This window comes from Haliotis asinina, chromosome 1 (assembly GCF_037392515.1).
Source record: "Haliotis asinina isolate JCU_RB_2024 chromosome 1, JCU_Hal_asi_v2, whole genome shotgun sequence".
NCBI classification, from domain to species: domain Eukaryota; kingdom Metazoa; phylum Mollusca; class Gastropoda; order Lepetellida; family Haliotidae; genus Haliotis; species Haliotis asinina.
Window position 1 is genome coordinate 85,632,899 of NC_090280.1, and position 19,817 is coordinate 85,652,715.

General features: G+C 39.7%; 1 protein-coding gene across 3 annotated transcripts in view; it reads left to right on the forward strand.

The window, feature by feature from the left end:
* LOC137298567 (mediator of RNA polymerase II transcription subunit 13-like) overlaps positions 1-18,455 on the forward strand; it is a 77,118-nt gene extending 58,663 nt beyond the window's left edge. For 2 of the 3 annotated variants that reach the window (XM_067830870.1, XM_067830879.1), the window contains exons 14-30: positions 254-405; positions 660-832; positions 1,206-1,924; positions 2,619-2,744; positions 3,398-3,568; positions 4,552-4,649; positions 5,130-5,379; positions 5,785-6,003; positions 6,183-6,409; positions 6,702-6,881; positions 7,595-7,818; positions 7,977-8,119; positions 8,350-8,615; positions 9,694-9,897; positions 11,163-11,330; positions 13,593-13,699; positions 14,531-18,455. In XM_067830870.1, coding sequence (XP_067686971.1) covers positions 254-405; positions 660-832; positions 1,206-1,924; positions 2,619-2,744; positions 3,398-3,568; positions 4,552-4,649; positions 5,130-5,379; positions 5,785-6,003; positions 6,183-6,409; positions 6,702-6,881; positions 7,595-7,818; positions 7,977-8,119; positions 8,350-8,615; positions 9,694-9,897; positions 11,163-11,330; positions 13,593-13,699; positions 14,531-14,663 — 3,560 coding nt within the window. In that variant the 3' untranslated portion in view covers positions 14,664-18,455. The remainder of the gene's footprint in view (positions 1-253; positions 406-659; positions 833-1,205; positions 1,925-2,618; positions 2,745-3,397; positions 3,569-4,551; positions 4,650-5,129; positions 5,380-5,784; positions 6,004-6,182; positions 6,410-6,701; positions 6,882-7,594; positions 7,819-7,976; positions 8,120-8,349; positions 8,616-9,693; positions 9,898-11,162; positions 11,331-13,592; positions 13,700-14,530) is intronic. The other variant, XM_067830876.1, reaches the window with a different exon arrangement.
* Positions 18,456-19,817: the final 1,362 nt, after the last annotated feature.

Consider the following 19,817-nt stretch of genomic DNA (forward strand, 5'->3'; position numbering starts at 1 on the left):
ATAAAGGGTAGGATTTGACCTTTCTAATCCTGTATGATATGTAGTAGTAATGACGATTTACAAGCTATATTTTCCTTGATAAACATAGTCTTCATCTATGACCTCAGAGTCTCTGGGAGCTCAGTGTCATGGCAGTATATGCCTCTGGTTCACTCGTGTGGAAAGAGTTAAGCGTTGTGAACTGTGTGCAATGTTGCTTGTGTTTGAAGATTTAAGTATTTGAATGTATGACTGTTGACCATTTCTGTTTCAGTAGCACAAGACCTATCGAGGATGTACCCAACGCCACCATCACTTGAAAATACAAAGCTGCCGTCTCCCGAGACGATGACCGATGTCACACATGATGTAGTCGAAGTCAAAGTAGAGGCATATCCCATGCCCACTGCTGAGGAGTTGTGTAAGGTAAGAGGTGCTTGCACTATCGACCCCCTAAATATTGTTTTCTGGTGGAAATCTAGCTCTGTCTGAGAGTTAGTACATCTGATATTTTCCGTCATTAATGATAAGTGAATAAAGGTCGCACAATGTCACTGTGCAGATTTGTCATTTTGCAAGGCTTGCAAAGGTTATGTTGATGAGACAGTACAATAATATTAAGCAGTGTGGAACCTGTCTTCATTATGACATTTATCCATGTACCTTCTTTAATGTTCCAGCAAGGGGTATTCAAGCCGCCAGAGTTTGGCAAGTTTGTAGGTTGTGGGAAGTATTCCCAGGTGGAGTTACCCAGCAAGCAGCTCTCTCCAATCCCTGTTCTTCCTGACTACAAACCCCCATGGCAGTTCACCATGACCATTATGGACAAGTCACTCTCTCAACCACCCCCAAGGTTGGTAGTCACTCGTCAGTTTGGGCTTTGATATGTTGATACTGGTGCCTTTCTAGCCCATGCTTGTCACAAGAGATGACTAACCGGATCACCTGGACAGGTTCACTTACTTGGTTGATCACAGGTCATTGTATCCCAAAGGTTAAATTGAGGTTGGTGATGTTGATCACTGGATTGTCTGGTCCAGATTCAGTTGTTTACAGACCGTCACCATTTTGCTGAGTGACTTAAAAGTAGACTGACTGTCTTTAGTGGGTCTTCCTGACATACAGTTTTACAGAGAGTAGTAAGATAACCCATCCGTCATTTTTGTCAATGTTTGACACTGTTGCTGTTATGTGTGATGTGTAACCAGTGTTTTTTCCATTTGCAGTCAATACATTAACATCCCGTCCATAGAGAACATCCCCAGTCTGACTTCCCGACTGCCAACTGGCACTGTGGAGAGTTCCCCCGCCACATTTCACAACAGCAATCAGCAGCGAACTCCACGCACACCACGCACCCCAATGAGCTACGAGCTCCAGTCACCAGCATCCAATGCCTCGTCCATACTGAACAAAACCCTCAACTCAATAGACAATCATGGCACCAACAACCAGTTACCGGAGGTGCACAGCCTCATTGTCAATGTGCTCCTCTCCGATTCCATTCTCAATCTCTTCAAGGACCACAACTTCGATAGTTGCAATATTTGTGTATGTAATATGGACATTAAAGGTTCCGATGCCAGTCTGTATGTACCAGACAGTGGCACAAACTCTGAATCCCAGTCCTGCAGCTGTGGTTTTAGTGCTGCCATGAACCGAAAGTATGGTTACAATTCAGGGTTGTTTTATGAAGATGAAGTGGATATTACTGGAATGCGTGAGGACAGATTTGAACGGCGGAAGCCGAGTTTGCTAGCATTGGATGAGAACACGATTAAAGACAATGCACCCGAAGATATACCTCAGATAATATTGGAGTTACTCCTAGGACAGTTTACTCTGCCTCATCCCTCAATGGTGGCAGAGCACAGTTTGTCCTTGTTAGATATGTGTGCAGCTACGTCTTTCATGGGAAGTGTCGTGGATACTTTGCAGATTAGAGGTAAGACACATTTCCCTTAGTGTAGCAAGTGTTGATTTGTTGATGAGATTGCAGTCATATGACAAGAACAGTACTTACTGCAGGCAAGAAAATTCTTTTTGTGAAAGTGCTTGCAGAGTGTGTACACTTAGGTGACAAGACAGTGACAAGTGCAGAACTTAACCATTATGAGAGATAGATGTGTGAATGGATGAAAGGTCTAGGAGTACTTTTTTTTCTGAAACTTATTCAGAAGCTGGAAGTGCACACTCCATGTTCAGTAGTCAACCAGGTCAAATTCTAAGTGACAGATTTCATATAGTTTTTACCTTCTGCAGATGGGGGCTTGAAAAGCTACTAATAGAAATCGTCTTTTACAAATATGTTTTGTTTTAAAAAAAGTGGTATGGGGAAGTTTTTGTAGGTTTTTTGTGTAGTATGATTTTGTGCAACCATTGGGAGTTAATGTTGAAACACACTGCTGACAGAACTAGAAGGTTGAAACATACTGCTGACAGAACTAGAAGGTTAAAACACACTGCTGACAGAATATGGAAGGTTAATAGACGTGTTTGCAAACAGTGACAATATAATCAACAATTATGAAGTGTTGTGGTGACACATCTTATGGTGTCTTAAATACGATCCTGCTTATCTCTTTGCTGCAAAAACACGAGGCAGAAGTTGTAGTCTTACCTGATGCATTTGTTGACAGATGGAAATGAAGTTTCCTACAATGCTTTGGATCAGGGGAGACAAGCCATGGAGAACTGCTCACCAAACAAGCTTGATGACCCTGCCATGAAAAAGAACTGTCTCCATAAATGGCCGTTTCTTAAAGGTAAGGGATGTCTGGGAACATGAAAAATATACAGTCAAGCATTGTTAAACTGACATTGTCCCTTGCAAAGCAAATTGTTGGATTCACCAAATAAATGAGAGTAAGTTAAGTTCATTCAATTTGTTGCCAACAAAAATGTCGGATAAAGCTGACTGTCAGATAAATAGAGGTTGGATTAATGAGACTTGACTTTACTTGCACAAAAGTTTAAGAAAAGAAATTGCTATTAAGTAGTTTCCAAATTAACAAAATTGAAACTTTCTGTCACATTATTACAAATTCATGCCCTTGGATTTAATGTACATAAGCTGGTCTAGGATCGCTGCGAGGATCCAAATTAACAAAATCAAAACTTCCAGACACATTATAACAAAATAAGCCCTTGGATTCAATGTCGTTGGCATGGTCTAGGATCACTGCTTGTTGTTCCCATTGCACTTGTGCCTTTTTTATGCTTTGTTAAACATTTAAAAATGCTTTTTGATTTCACAAGAATGTCCATACTAAGCTGACATGCCAAGATATGGCTGAAACATTCATAGCTTGTTAGAAATGTCATGTAGTTTTTAGACTGCTTGAATGACCCAACACTCACAGTTAGGAGTTGTTACTATGTGGAAATATGTGAAAAATGAATGTTTTGTTTTCTACAGGTGCTAATCGAATCCCGCTGAACTCCCAGGACATTCTGCGCATGTTGAAGACACTGAACCCACTCCTGATGGATGCCATCATGAACAAGCGCATCATGCGGGTCTGGGAACACAGTCACAAGCTTACTGGACCCCTCAGCTGGAAGGACTTTCATCAGCTGGCAGACAGAGGTAACCAGCTTTCAGTTTCTCTTGGCTTAAGAAAACTTGTGATAATCAAATTTGTGCCAGTCAGTCTTTGAAACATGTTGCAAAGTGGACACTAAGAAAACTTGTGATGATCAAATTTGTGCCAGTCAGTCTTTGAAAAATGTTGCAAAGTGGACACTAAGAAAACTTGTGATAATCAAATTTGTGCCAGTCAGTCTTTGAAAAATGTTGCAAAGCAGACACTAATGGGGACAACGTAGCCAGATTACTTATTATTTGTAAGGATGCTGAAAGTGAGTTGTCTCTAAGGCAGTAAGGAATGCTATTTGTAGGACGTCTTATAACAACCAGTGACAATATCCCTGTTGAAAGCTGAGTAGAAGCTCAGTAATACATACTGTACAAGGCACAGAATTAAAGTAGTTTATGTAGATGCACACAATTTCTTCCCTAAATCTTCATCAGAAGTCGCTGTTAAAAATGAGAGAAGGCAATCGAAGTAGGATGGCTATTGAAGACTGTGGAACAAGACCAGGTCCCAATTTCTCGAAACAAACTGAAGTCTGAGTTTGACTTAACTTATGAGTTTTACTCAAATTTGAGAAAATGCATTTAGGAATCCTAGAATGAACTGAAATCGATACTCTACATAGAAGACAGTTTGAGTTTGGTGGATAGATTGCTTAAGTGCCTTTTTTTATGTTAGAAAAGCAGTGGAGGTAAAAGTTCAGCTGTTTCAAATTGTTAAACTCTGTTTGAAATTTTAGTGAAAACCTAATTTGTTTTCTGGAAAACAGTTCCAGGTTATCCGAAAGTGTTGATCAGTAGGAGCTTATACTAAAGTGTTAATGACCTTCAACATTTCAGTGTCTAGCTGGTGTGTTTTTGGGATGCCTCATTTATATTCCAGACATCCGGGCAGGTTTTGTTTGTTTTTTGTTGTTTGTATTGATGTTTTTCGACCTGGTGCAAGTGTGTACTTGATCCTGTGTCTGTCTGTTCAGGGTCCAATGAGAACAGCGAGCCACAGCCCATCCCACATTTCCTGGTGGGGTACGACCGAGACTGGCTCTCCGTCTCCCCCTTCAGTATACGATTCTGGGTAAGTAGATTACCAGATGCTGACATGAATAACTCGCCCTACTACGTTGACTTTTCTGGATTCAGATAAAATATCTGTAGAAGTGGAAATAGGTGTGATGTAGATAGACTATATTGTAACTGTGACTAAAAATGACCTGTGTGATGGGTTTTCTCGATTTGACATATTGACTACATGCACTTGACAAGTTATTCATTTGACATGTTGAATTTGTTTAAACAGTATAGTTGATTTTGGCTATTTTGCTAATGTGGTCAAAGGTTTGTCAGATCCAAACTTGCATATTTATTGGTAACACTGATAAAGAATATTGCTGAGTCTAATGTAGTTTCCCCACTGATTTGTATGTTGATTATTTGAATGGCAACTGAACTCACTAGTTCATTTTTGTGTTAAATTTACTCATTGAACAATCTCAATGCTTTCATGTTCATACTATTCCATTTGTCTTTCTCTGAATTCAGTTCATGTCTTTTCCAGGACAAAGAGTTCATGGAGCCATTTGGTCGTCAGCGTGACATTGCGTATGTGGTCGTGGCACCTGATAATGACTTCATCCTACAGAATGTGATCAGTTTCTTCAAGGAGCTTAGTACAGTGTACGAACTATGTCGGCTGGGTAGACATTGCCCTATATCTAAAGTGCTGAGAGATGGTATTATGCGGGTCGGGAAAAGTGCTGCTCAGAAAGTGCAAGATGAACAAGTGGATGAATGGTTCAAGTCAATAGGTCAGTCCTGTTAATATTGTTTACGAAATTACAAAAATTAAATAATTCATTCGAAGATTAAAATCTCAAGTCCCTCATTTTTGACATCAGTGAAATCGCTAGAATTTCAATAGAAGCTTGCTTCTGTGTCAATAAAACATAATATTTTTGTAAAGTTTGTGTCTTGCTTCTTTTGAATCCTGAGTATGCCAGTACCGCCTGGTTATCATGCGGATTGTTGCTCACAATATTTATCACCTGTCGGTCCTGCCCTGACCCAAGTATTTACACCTTCTGTTACAATGATTGAATATTGCTGAGTGTGGTGTTAAACAACAGCATAAACAAAGAGAGAAATCCTGGTTTCCTTGGTCTGGTTGACATTTCTGTATCTGTCTTGACATGTGTTACTTCCTGTCGATGCAGGGGAATCCCCACTGGCTGCTAAGTTGAAACTGTATGCGCAAGTGTGTCGACATCGATTAGGTCCGTTCCTGGCAAGACAGAGCCTGGACAAGTCCCTGTTTGACACACCATCTAGCTCCTCCCACAAAACTCCCTTCAAGGCCCCTGAGCCTGCTAAGCCACCTACACCGGACAGTCAGAACTCTTCAGGGATCACACCAGGCCAGGAAGATAACAAAGGTGAGTCGTAGATACAGTAGTTGGACTACATTATACAAGTCCTGTTCATTTGTCATGTAACTGATGCCATATAGCTAGAATATTGCTAACATCATTGAAATGTAAGTTTGATAAGATGACTAAAATTCCTTCATCATTTTGAAGATTGTGAAGAACATTTGGGTTTTTGGCATTTCCAGAGAGTGGGTTTAGTGAAGGAAGTTCGCAGAAGGATGGAGGTCAACATGACCTGGACACTGATGACAACAACCATTGTCCGGCTGTAGTGGTTTATCTCATTGACCCATTCACGTACGGCAATGCATGGGATGATGACAGCCGACTAGCAATGGTGGGGCTGCTTCGCTGCTATCACCAGATGGTCCAGTCCCTCCCTGAGAACCTTCAGAACAACATGTGCTTACAGGTACGTTGGCTCTCGTGGACTTAATGCTCATATCCAGTAAAAAATATGAAGATTTTATTACCTTAACTTCACACTATTAACTTATGTCCTGTGGTTGTATCACTTTCATGTGACTGGAGCTGGAAGCCCTGTGTCACAAATTTGCTCTGATTATGATCCATGTCCTGGCTAAGCCTTTGAAGAGCTTAAGAGTTTCACCAAACCACCTGTGGCATGTGCTGAATTCTTTCTATTTTTCTTGTGTTCATGTTGTATTGACCATATGACAGTTGTGTGATTTCCTTGTTTTCAGGTTGTGCCTCTGAAGACTATCCTGGGTTACAAAGAGAGCAACACCCAGTTTCAGGCCCTCAAGTCCATGGCCTTCTCAGTGTTCACAAACTGCAGGTGGAACCTCACACACAATATCATGGGTCGACCTCTCACAGGCTTTGGACCTGCGGCAGCTGCAGAACAGTTCCTCAAGAAGGAGGTCAGTTTATCTAGTGCATGTCTGCAGGACATATTATTCTTGTAACACCTTGAATATTGCAAAGCTGCTGTTCCTTTAATGTTACCTGTGAAGATCCAGATTTGTATTGGTCTTCAGCAGCCCTTGTTTGTCATAAAAGGATATTACCAGTGAAAGGTTATTTACAAGATCAGGTGGTCAGACTTAATGACATGCTTGACACTTGTTTTTGTATAGCTGTACATTTTTATCCAGGCCCCCATTTCACAGAGCAATTGTAATATTACTTTACCATACAGAATTTTAGAAGGTTTACATTCCAGGACTTGTGACAAAAATGTCAAACTGCTTTAGAACACTTTTGAAACATACTGGTATGAAATCAACCCGTGAAGGTCCCGGAGTAGAAAAGGCCTTCAGCAACCCATGCTTGCCATAAAAGGTAACTGAGCTTGTCGTAAGAGGCGACTAACGGGATCGGGTGGTCAGACTCGCTGACTTGGTTGACATATGTCATCGGTTCCCAATTGCACAGATCGATGTTCATGTAGTAGATCACTGGATTGTCTGGTCCAGACTTGATTATTTACAGACTGCCGCCATATAGCTGGAATATTGCTGAGTGCGGCGTAAAACTAAACTCACTCACTCACTCACTGACACCATTATTGAGAGTAATGTTTATGGTTATATTCTATATGTATTTTGGATTATCAAGTCCGTCTCTCCAACAGGAACATGGTGTCACACGCCTTTACAGTCCCCCGTTTGTGCTGGCGCCAGTGCGGGACAAGCAGAGCCAACTGGCAGAGTGTTGTGGGGAGAAGACAGAGAAGTCCAACGTGTTGTTCTGTGCCTACTGTCTGTCGGAGGACCAGCGCTGGCTGCTGGCCGCTTGTACAGATGAGAGGGGCGAACTCATGGAGACCTGCGTCATTAATATTGAAATACCAAACAGGTAGGAACACTTCCCAGATCTTTTTCTACAGTGACATGTAGAGGAGAGTCTATCAGCCATTATTATATTGGTGGAATGTTGCTTTAAGTGTCTTAAAACCTAACTCACTCAGTATTGTGTGGTATTTATATGTAACATTTGGCAATTGGATCTTTCAGGAGCCGGAGGAAAAAGGCATCAGCTCGGAAAGTAGGCTTGCAGAAGTTATTTGACTACATCCTTGGCATTGTTTCCATGACAACGCTTCCTGCCAGACTTGTGATAGGCAGATTTGGCCGTCTTGGTCATGGGGAACTGAAAGGTACAGACTTCAGTGTTCAGGTCTAAGGGAAGTAACTCTTCTAGCATATGGTGGAAAGAAGCAAAATATTTTGATATAAGTATATTTGGAAGTAGTTCAAAACTGAGTAGTTTCTGTGATTTGAGGTTTCTGTTTACTAGTAGTTTTGAAGTGGACAATTCAGTACCTAATGATCATCATTTTCTGATGGGATCAGCATGTATAAGGAACTATTTTTACTCCTTTTGAAGGCTGGGCTGGTATCATCAGCAAGAAGAACCTTGCGTACGTGAGCAAGCACATGCGAGATGTCTGCATCCAGTGTTCCTACCTGCCCAGTGACAACCACAGTATCCTCAGTGCATGTCTGGTGTCCCTGGAAGCTCAACCCAGCTTCCAGGTGATGGCCGACGCCCTCAAGATGGAGGAGAAGCCAAGCAGCAACTGCCCCCTTCAGACCCCACGGGATGCATCAACATCCCACATCCTCGTCTTTCCTACCTCGGCCACAGCACAGGTCAGTCAACATGTCAGGATGTTCTGCTAACAAAATTTTATTAAGAAGTGCAACCCATGAAGATTTGGGTTAGAATTGGATCTTCAGTAACACATGCTTGTCATAAAAGGTGACAAAGGGAATAGAGTTGTCAGGCTGACTGACTTGGTTGGCACATTGTATCCAGTTGTGCAGATTGATGCTCTTGCTGTTGATCACTCGATTGGTCCAGACCTGATTATTTACCCACCCCAACCATTTAACTGGAATATTGTTGAGTGTGGTGTGTAACTAACTTCACTCTGTATAAAGAAGAGCTGTACCATTATGATATTTAGTATTCCTGTGTCCTATCACAAAAGTACAAAATAGTCATTTACTTTGTATTATAGTATACAAACACAAATGAAGAAACCACATGCCATTAAACCTTGTAAGTTTGGAGGGAGGGGGGGGGGGGTAGCCTAGTGGTATAGGTGTTCACACTGGTTCAGTTCCCAACAACCCGTGAAGGTTCCGGGGTAGAATAGGCCTTCAGCAACCCATGCTTGCTATTAAAGGCGACTCAGCTTGTCGTAAGAGGCGACTAACGGGATCGGGTGGTCAGGCTAGCTGACTTGGTTGACACATGTCATCGGTTCCCAAGTACGCAGATCGATGCTCATGTTGTTGATCACTGGATTGTCTGGTCCAGACTCGATTATTTACAGACCGCCGCCATATAGCTGGAATATTGCTGAGTGTGGCGTAAAACTAAAACTCACTCACTCACTCAGTTCCCAACATGGGTGAAATGTGTTAAGCCCATTTCTGCTGTCTGTGGCCCTTATGAGGTACATATGAGCTTGTTGGTTGACAGGAAGCCTTTGTCCTCATATTAACTGACAGTGTTGTAAATGAAATAACAGTATAATAGCATGTCAAAGCACCAGTACTCCAGCTCAAGTTGAATTTTTCATGAGGTTTGTTGATTTTCTGGCAATTCAAATGACAAACTTGGCTGAAGGCATTTGGGACAGATTTCTTGCTGAGTATGCGAATGATTTTTGGAATATGTGGATTGTTATGGGTTTGCTGACCTATTCTGATTTGTTGACAGGTAAACAGTGCTGCGATGCCCATTGAAACTAGTCACTTAGAGCTGGATGACATCATGGGCTATGATGAAATTGGCACTATTGACAACGATTTCAACTTCAACGAGCTGTTCGATCCAGACCCAGGAGTTACCTCCCCTAACGGTTCTCCTCCACCAGGTGACAAGGGAAGGCTTCCAGATCAACGCTCTAATGGACAAAATCCCGTAAGTGGATTGTCATTGGAGTTGTCATCACTTCTTGTACAAACTGTGGGACCCATGAAGATCCTGGTTAGAAGTGGATCTTCAGTAACGCGTGTTTATCATAGAAGGTCACTGTCTAAGTAGACACAGGTCATTGTATCACAATCACATGGATCAATGCTCATGCTGTTGATCACTGGATTGTTAAACAAACCTGTTGCAAAAATGTGACTAGGAGGACAATTTATTTGTGGAAGATTGCTACTTATGATATTCAAAGTTGCTAGGCCTGCAGACTGCAGGCTTGTTGTATTTATATTACATATGTTACTTTATATTACATTATATACATTTTATTCCCGTTAAACTGCAGCATGGTACACAGGCCCAGATAAGCCCTGTAGCCAGGTAAAATATGAATTGAAAAATATTTGTTGAGTACAGATTTGGCATTTAGAGTGTTAGATAAGCAAAAAGTTTAAAACAAAAACATACAGAATATGTTTGTTATTATACTTAGTGTAAAAGACGCCAATTTGCTATCAAGTTGTACTGTTAGCATAGGACTGTTGTACTGACAGTATCTGATGAGTGATTTGTTATTAAATCTTTTCCATATAATTTTGAAGTTGGTTTTGATTAGGTATGAAATAATGCAGTACATACATGCATAGTTAACTTACTCAGTGACATATACTTAGGTGAGTAAAATCACTGAAATGCCCACATATTTGAAAGCAGTGGTTAACTGAAAATGAAATACTCATTATCTAGCCTCATGTAAGAATGTCGAGTTTTGATTGGTCCACGTGACTCTGATAAAACACCTTGCACATCCATCACGATCCGCCATCGGGAGTATAAAAGTCGTATACTCCCGCTGCGAAAGTCATATCACCCCGCTACGCCTTGGTGACGACGCGAGAAGTGAGAAAAGCGCGCTTCGACAAGCCTTTAGTAACGTGCGGTGCATTGAGGTCAAACGATCAGCTGGTGTCAACATGGCATCAAGTCGATTTGATATGTGTTGTTTTGTTTTGATTTAGTGAAAACATTCAGTTAGATAAATGTGTTATCACATCGTGTCTCGGGAAATACAGAGTTTTATCAGTCCCTCGTAAGGTTGTATACAACCTTACTGATAAAACCCCGTATTTCCCTCGACATGATGTGATGACGTATAATATTCACAATAATTACTCCAGAAATATACAGTGGCTACAGAACCCACATGAGGCATATCTTGTCTAGAGCCAGTTCTTTATTTGCTTGCTTTGTGTTAACAGCTAAACAGTGATACCTCCAACATCGATATTCAGGACGAAGCCCCCAATCTGCTCCAGCAGCCACTGGCCATGGGCTACATGTTGTCCACGGCAGGGGCAGGACCTCTGCCCAAGTGGTTTTGGTCTGCATCTCCAGAAAATGAATATGTCTCCCCAACAGTCTTCAAGGTGAGATTCAAACAGACTTCTCAGTTCTATATTTTGGAGAAACTACTCACCAAAGCATGTTAACATTCGCTTTCTACCTATTTAGTGCCCAGAGTTAGTTTTTCAGATGATGATGATGATGATGATGATAGGTGATCAGTAAGAAACATTCATCAGCAGGTAGATGTGTGGACACGTCTGCAGATCAGTGTGCATTCCTATTTCTGAGGATATATTCACCCCAAGTTGTCCAAGTTGTTTTCATAGTTGTTCACCTATTTACTGCCGGGGGAGGTGCAGAATAGGTCTTCAGCAACGCTGGCTTGCCATAAAAAGCGACTATGCTTGTCATATGAGGCAACTAATGTGATCAGGTGGTCAGGCTCGCTGACTTGGTTGACACATCATCGGTTCCCAATTGCACAGATCGATGCTCATGTTGTTGATCACTACATAGTCTGGTCCAGACTTGATTATTTACAGACCATCGCCATATAGCAGGAATGTTGCTGAGTGTAGCACAAAACTACACTGGCTCGCTCACTCACTGATAATCTAGTGTTGGTCTAGCTCATCCCGCTGAAGACCTGGGTTCAATTCCCCTCACAAGTATTGTGTATGAAGAAAATTTTTGATGTTTGAATATTGCTAAAAAGTGGCGTAAAACCCAATTCACTCTCTCATACAATCTCGAATTAGCCGATTCTAGACTTGAAGATTAATAGATTGCTTAAAGGTCACATGCAACCAAAAAATCAAACATAATTAAAACACATTTATCACTTATTCATGACATATAATATACATTGATGCTTTTAAAAAAACAAATAAACAAAACTGTAAGCGTACAATCGCGATTCAAATGTGCAATATTTTGTACTTGGGCTTACTTCCCCCGAAACGAAGCCCGGGGGAGACCGAACCCAGTCATAGCGTGTGGATGTGCACTCAAGTGTAACGGCGGCTTCCGATTGGCTGTTTCATTTGCTGACATGCTTAGGGTTCATTGTGTGTACAGAAAGATGATCTGTTTGATGGGCATTTCAGAAGTATAGTCAGTCACAAGAAAGTGAGATTCTTTATGGATAACAACTTCTTTTTGTGTACTTGATGCGTCGTTTCAGTATGGATTCATATACTGTTGTCAAACAAAATTATATACACTAAAAGAAGTCGTTATCCATGAAGAATGTATATAGAGATGTTGGGTTTGGAAAATATGTGTTCTCTGAATTTGCGCTCGATCCAATAAAAAAGTCATGTCAGTAGAGATGGTAAACCACTGCGTGGCTGGAATCTGTCTTTCGTCCAAGTACAAAGCAGGACTTGAATCTGACAAGAGTTTGCACTAGTTTCCGTCAGATCCAGTCATCCGAAAAAAATGAATGTAGTTTGTTTGCAACCCACAGACATAAAAACATGTCATGTGTATCACACGTGCCTAATTACATAATGTGGCACACACGGGACTCGGGTGCACGAGTCATAAATCAACTTATTTTCTTTATGTCGTATAGTCTGATAGGTGTTAAGTTCAAATTGCACGTGGTCAATGATTGAAGCTGTGTATTGCATGTTGTCTTTAGCAGACAGGCAGACAGACATATAGGTGTGAATAAACCAGACACTGAGCTTTCTCTGTGACAGAGACTGCTTACAACAATCAACAAGTTGTTTTACGTAACGAGTAGATTATTCACTTGTTTGTGTACACAACCAAGACTAGACTACTGCTCACGACCTCAGACGCTGGGCATGCATACTGTTTCAAGCTCCGCGAACCTATTCACTGCGCATGTGTTATGGACGCAGCGCAGCACAGCTGCTGAAACCAGTTTTCCCCCCAGCGCTGGGGGGAATTTAGTGAAACGTTTAAACTCCGATTTCGCGGGCTTTTTTTTCATCGCGTTTTTTTTTTCAACTTTATAGGTTGAATTGGCATTTTTTATGATTTGTTTCGGTTAGTGCCCACCGGAAGGTACCAGAATCTGCAAAGTTGTGTTTTACGTTGCATGTGACCTTTAATATAACCAGAGTATTACTTGCTGTTGAAGGGATTGGGACAGAGAACTTTGACAGTGGGCCATTTTCAGGATAAGCAACCATTTTCTGAATTTAGTATGGGATGCTGCCCTTGTATCAGTAGTAAAGTTCAAAATTTTTTGTGCCATGTTTTTCTAATGTGCAGTATGATCCATGGCCCCTGCTTTTCCAACTTATTTCACTCATTAAGAGTGCTTTGTGTATGGCAGTTCAATGGCTCCTACTTGTGTTTGTCCTCAGGCCGCTCTCCACATCAATTCATCCTCCAAACAAGATGAGTTAGTGTCTCACCCTCAGGATCGCAACTCTCATGCCCTGGACTCCCACCTCACATGTGATGTGCTAAGGTTTGTACCTTAAGTCTCCTGACATTGCATTTTGCAGTGTTTTAAGTGAATCTTATTGTTGTCAGACGGTACAACAGTCCAATGATCTGTACAGAACTTCGCACTCACATTGTAGCAGATATCATAGATTTAGATTTGTGGTTGAAATTGTAGACTTCCACATTTAGGTAAGACGTGGTAATTGCCCTCATGATATATATTAATACCCTTTCGCAGTGATGATATTATGAGACAGTAATTTCAGGGTAGGACAGCTCGTTGCAAACAGTATTGTCCTTCAGGATGAGATAATGTAAAAAGTCATAAACATAAATGTCAAATGAAATTGTGAAATTTTAAATTTTTGTTGAAGCCAGTAAGGAAACAATTTTTTCTTGTACAGCAACTTAATACATGGTTGTTGCTTTATGTACAGGGGATCTGTAGTGAAAGCATGACGTCTGAGACAAAATAACTGTAAACTTTAATCATAAACAGTTGCTGAATAAGACATGAAAGTATGGAAATATATATAGATAATCTGATTGATATTTTTGTTGAACATTGTCTTTTCAGTCTTGATACCATTATAACTGAAGTGAGAGTAATTCATTTCAAAGTTTGTTTCATTGTAATTTCTTTTAAAAATTTGAAACAAATATTAAAGTGTCTTCTGTGCAAATTAATGGACAGTTGTGTATTGTTTAATATGAGAAGCTTAATTTGCAGCCTTTCTGTAATTCTCTAGCAAGTTAAATTTTCTACAAATCTTTGTACAATCATTAAAATCACTGATTTTTCATGGATATTCACTCAAGAGTACTCATGCTTTGCTCTGTGTGTGTGTTACAGGTTTGTGCTGGAACACTACAATGCCCTGTCCTGGTTGACATATGACCCAGCCACCAATGATCGCCGCTCGTGTCTGCCCATTCATCTAGTCGTGTTAATGCAGATGTATCATGCCCTCAATGCCTTTGTGTGACCACTGCCAAGTCAAAATGGCATCCTGAAAAGTCTTGCCAGAATTGAGGGGAGCGTCATGTCCATATTTCCCCTTATCAAGCTGTGAGTTGCTGTGATGCTCCTTTAATGGAAATTCTCATGTCAGATCTAGCAAAGAAGGTGTTTTTGGTTGTCTGTATATTTGAATATTTTGCCAAAATACCCCCAAAGGTTATCCCAATACTTAAGATACCTCCCATGTGACTAAAATGGCCGCATATAATGGCAGCAACGGAAATCTATCTCTGAGAGGCAGCTATTGTGAACCAGTGTGGATATTCCTGAATTTTGAGGGCAGTGCTATGACCAGTGGCAGGCGCAACCTGGATTGGTCAAGGTCGTTAGGTCAAGGTCAGTCAAGACAATCTCGGCTTACTGTGTGGGGCTGATAGACGGAGCTGTACCTGGACATGCTCTAACAGAAATGTGATTCCTGAATTGTGATACTGAAGGTCATTGATGGACTGTGAAAGATTGGAAGAATACACTCGTGAATATTTCAAGCCGGTTTCTTATTTTTATAGATGCACTTCATTCCCACTATCTTCATAAATATATTTTGATGACCTACTTACAGACATATGGAAAAAGTAAGTTTGTGAACTTACAACATACAGTATCAAGCATGAATAGGTAATTTCAAATGTTCACCATGTCCTGATAGAATACAGCTGCCAATATCTTCTCATTCGTTGATATCTATACAGAAATGTATGTACATGTTAGTAAATGGTTTAGGTTGAGTATTTTGTGAACATGTCAGATAGGTCACTTTTTGGCCATTGTTTACAGAAATATGGTGTTAGCTATCTGGAATGATATTTTGAACAAATAAAGCAATTGATCGTCAGTACCTGTGATTGTTTAAATCAAAACCCATGGAATATTCAAATTGAAAATGTTCCTGTAGTGTGATAACCAATAATGTTTACCAAAACCACATATTGTGACAGGATTCAGGAAATCCTGTTCAACTCTGCTTGTAAAAGGCAGGTCCTATCTTCGCTTTTGAAGCAAGAGTACATTGTTTTAGAGACGTTTCTTTAAAAATGTAAAATATGAAAGCATTCTGAAATATTTTTGCAGGCAGTACTTTTTGAAATTCTTGGCATGAAACAAATTTTAGAGGACTTTTACAACAGTTTGAATATGCACATTTAATACATCATGTAACATGTGGCATTTGTTGACTGAAAATGTTGACTGTTGCTGTTGAGGGCTGTAGAATTGACAGCGCTGAACTCCGTACTGTGTGGGAAGATGACATTTTATAGAACTAATTTCAGTTTGCATAAACAATGATATTTGGATTGTGCATCACTGGCTTGCAAATTATCTGTACTCAACAAAAAAGGTAAGCACTACCCAATTTTTAAGTATTATATGGATCAAAATATGAACTATTTAATACTTTAATATTGAAAAATCGACAGGTCTTCATGTTTTTTGTTGAGTATATAATGCTGATATTTTGGTACTTCTTTGACTTCTCAACCCCTTTCCCTAAATTATTTTTTTTTTTGAAAAAAAACCATAGAGAATATATTTAAAATTAGAGGAGAACTTCCCAAGTGCACCAAAAATCTTTTCTAAAACAAAACCGATCATAAATTTCTTCAGTATATGACCAGCGACGTTTTGAGAATCCCTCATTCAGAGACAAAACATCTAGCAAACTATACTGTAGTGTCCATATCTTCATGTTAGTTGTTAGTTTTTGTGGGAGAATGAAATATGAAATGAATGGAATAGTATCTTAACAGTACCTAATATTTGCCTGATAGTTCAGTCAATTTGAATGTTTATTTCATGATACCATAGACAATGTAAGACTCTCTGAAACCTGACATGTATACAAATCTCAAGCAATAAAAAATCGCAGCAATTTACTTTAACCAACATGGTATGAAATAGTATGAATACTTAATTTTGTTTATCATTTGGAAAATGGAAAGTGATTTCTTGTTAATGTGATGGGAATTCTTTCACTTCCTTTCCTTTAAAACAAGTGATGCTAGTGCGTCTTTTATATTCATGTAAATATGGTAAATGACTAGTAAAATCTTTATAGAGTAAATCCTTGGTATGTTTTGTGGTCAATACTTATTCCATGTATCTGTCAGCAGCCCTGCTCTTTTGTATTGCGAACCAGCCCATGTTATTTTTATTACAAATGCATGACAAAAGAGAAAAACTGCATGAAGTTTTGAGAGACTTCACTGCTTTTCTGTGTGCAGTTATGTTGAAGTACTTACCAAAAGTGAACTAGTCCAGCTAAGGTGTCGACATGTTCCTGGTGTCCAGGGCCTGTGTCATTACACACACCCATGAAGCATTTTGTTTCAGCTAGGAACCAAAAATGGTAATTCTCACCCCAACCTGTTTAATTTCAATTTCAGGTCTTGAACACCAGTAAGTGTTTTTATCATTATGCTTATTTTAAAACAGACAAATGTCCCTTGCATTATTCTTGTATTGATACTTACTAATATAAGTAAAAACTAGTTGACAGGTGAACAGTATCTTATTAATAAGTGTCCAACTGGTGAGAATTATGTATACCTCATAGTATATGCGAACTAGATGGTGTTTATGGATGTTTCGTTTACTGTAGATACTAGAACATTAAAGGCGTGAGCATTACCTGAGTTGTCATCCTAATTCCAGTAAAGAGCGCTGTCCATCAATGTCGGTTTCATTGGAAGGGTAATTATATAAGGGTCAGCATTCTTATGTTACAGTCCATAGTAATGGCTAATGTGTGCAATGACTTGTTTGCATATGGGTGTATTTACGTATGATATGGTCTTGTATTGACAAAGGATTCCACACAAGTCATGCATTGCAATGCAAATTTCTTATCAAAATCATTTCTTCCTAGTCGAAGATGATAATTTCATCCCAACCTCAAACAAACTCTGGAAGGGGACGACAAAATGTTAATATTGACTTGGCGTCCATTTTCCGAGTCGATTTGAGGAAGCCTTCATTGTCTTTAACTCATGTCGGTTATTGGTTTTGTACATAGTTCATAGCATTGAGAAAAGCAATGATAGAGGATTATTTTGTCACAGTAGAATATCTTGTTATGTCATTTGTGTGTCATAGTGTACATTGTTCATGGATCATTGTTACCCTCTGACGCTGCACCTGCAGCCCGAGAAGAGATGACCGGCACAAACTGATCTGATTTCTGTAAATATTTTTGTTATTTGCAATTAAAGATGTAAAATTGAATCAAACTACATCAACATAACCCCAGTTCACCTTGTTAAGTTTATGGTTGAAAATCTCTGCTGAGTTAAAGGACAACTGTTATGTTATTTAACTACTCGGAGGGTAATAGGATGCTCAATATTATTCCCCTACAGCTAATGATGTACATGTGGCACCTATTTCACTAAGCTGGATGTACATATCGTGTGTCAGTACTGTTTGTTATTAGGTGGGGAGGGGGCGAGTGATGTACATTACTTGAACAAGTGCTAGTTATTTCACTTAGCACCAGTATTATAGCTCCAGCAGAGATTCCTCCATTGTTTATGTCCTCCAGAACGAGATTTTCTACTTTTGGCTGGATGTGACTGTTCACAGTTGTCATGTAAATAGTAGCCCACTATGACAAGCTGTGATGTACATCTCTATCATGTCAGTTTTCACAACTTTTCTCAGATTGTATGTATTTAAAATAAAATTTGATCATAACTTATTTTTCGTAGCTAGTACATATCGTACAAATACTAGCTCATGAAAATAAATTGAAGACAAACAAGAGTTTGGAGTATGTTGTGTGTTCCTTGGATGCAGTACATGGTACCATTACATCATGATCATTTCGTGTGGAAATGCACCTTAATGTGACAGGGAGGTCAAACTCTGCAGTCATGCTTGCAGAGTTGAGTTTCTTGGCAGTGAGAGGATGTTCAGGCCCCTACTTAACAAGCTTATGTCTGAGTTTTGACTGAAGTTATTATTTTGCTAAAATTATAGATAATGCAGGAAAATGCATTTTCCAGAATCAAATGAAATCCATATCAAACTCAAACGTAGTAACAATTTGAGTTTAGTGGATAGATAACTTGTTTTTGTTTTGTTTTTTGCTATGTTATTTTTAAAATGTTGATCACGAGTTAATAATTCGGCTGTTTCAATCTGTCAAACTCAGTTTGAAATTTGAGTAAAAAGTTTGTTTTGAGAAAACGGGGCCTGGTCTTTTATTAGAAAAATGCAGTGTTGAGCCTTAGTTTGTCACCATGAACTGTGGAAATTGAGTTCCATGGTTCACTTGCAGCTTAAGGCTTCCACAGGCGTGCCTTCAATACTGTTTTGGGTGGTATCAGGAACAATGCATTCACATGAAGCTTTAGTTTCCTTCTATTTATCACATGTACAGTGCTAGGATAGCATTGTGGGACATTCCTGGTACTGTCCGCTTCAATTAATAGGGTGCCTGAAGAGGTCAGCAAGAAATATCTTAGGATGTATGTAAAAGCCCAGGACAATTTATCAAAATTAAATTGAGATGCCACACGCACCGACTGTGTCTACCTGATACTGATCGGCAATCAGTATCATTAACATTTCTGATCAACAACTGCTCACTAAGGAGGGATGTCTAAATTTTCAACGAACAGTCTCCCAGAACTTCATACCGTATGTTGGCTGGATGCAGGCAGGCCTAGGGGGTTTGAACACAGCACATTCAAGCTCTACAAGGCGGCAAAGGACGTCTTTAGACAAAGTCTGAGAAAAGAGTCTTCACGTTATCAATCAGAATACTTCATGGACATAGACGATGCAGGTAATATAGACCAGAAACGTTTCTGGTCCTTCTTGTGTCAAGGAAAAAAAACAACAACAGATTCCGTGTCTTGAGGTAGATGGTAAAAGGCTATATGATCCACACTCTGTTTGCAATGCAATGGCAGATCATCTGAAGAGTGTATATAAGGACCAAGGAGAGAAACATTTTGATGAAAAGTATAAGAGGGACATAGAATCAGAAATAGAACAACTGAGAAACAAACTTCGCTCGCTAGAGTCTGACATAAGCAACATAACCACATCTGCAAAAGAAATCACCTCATTATGTAAAAGTCTAAAGAGCAACAAAGCTGCAGGAATAGACGGCATA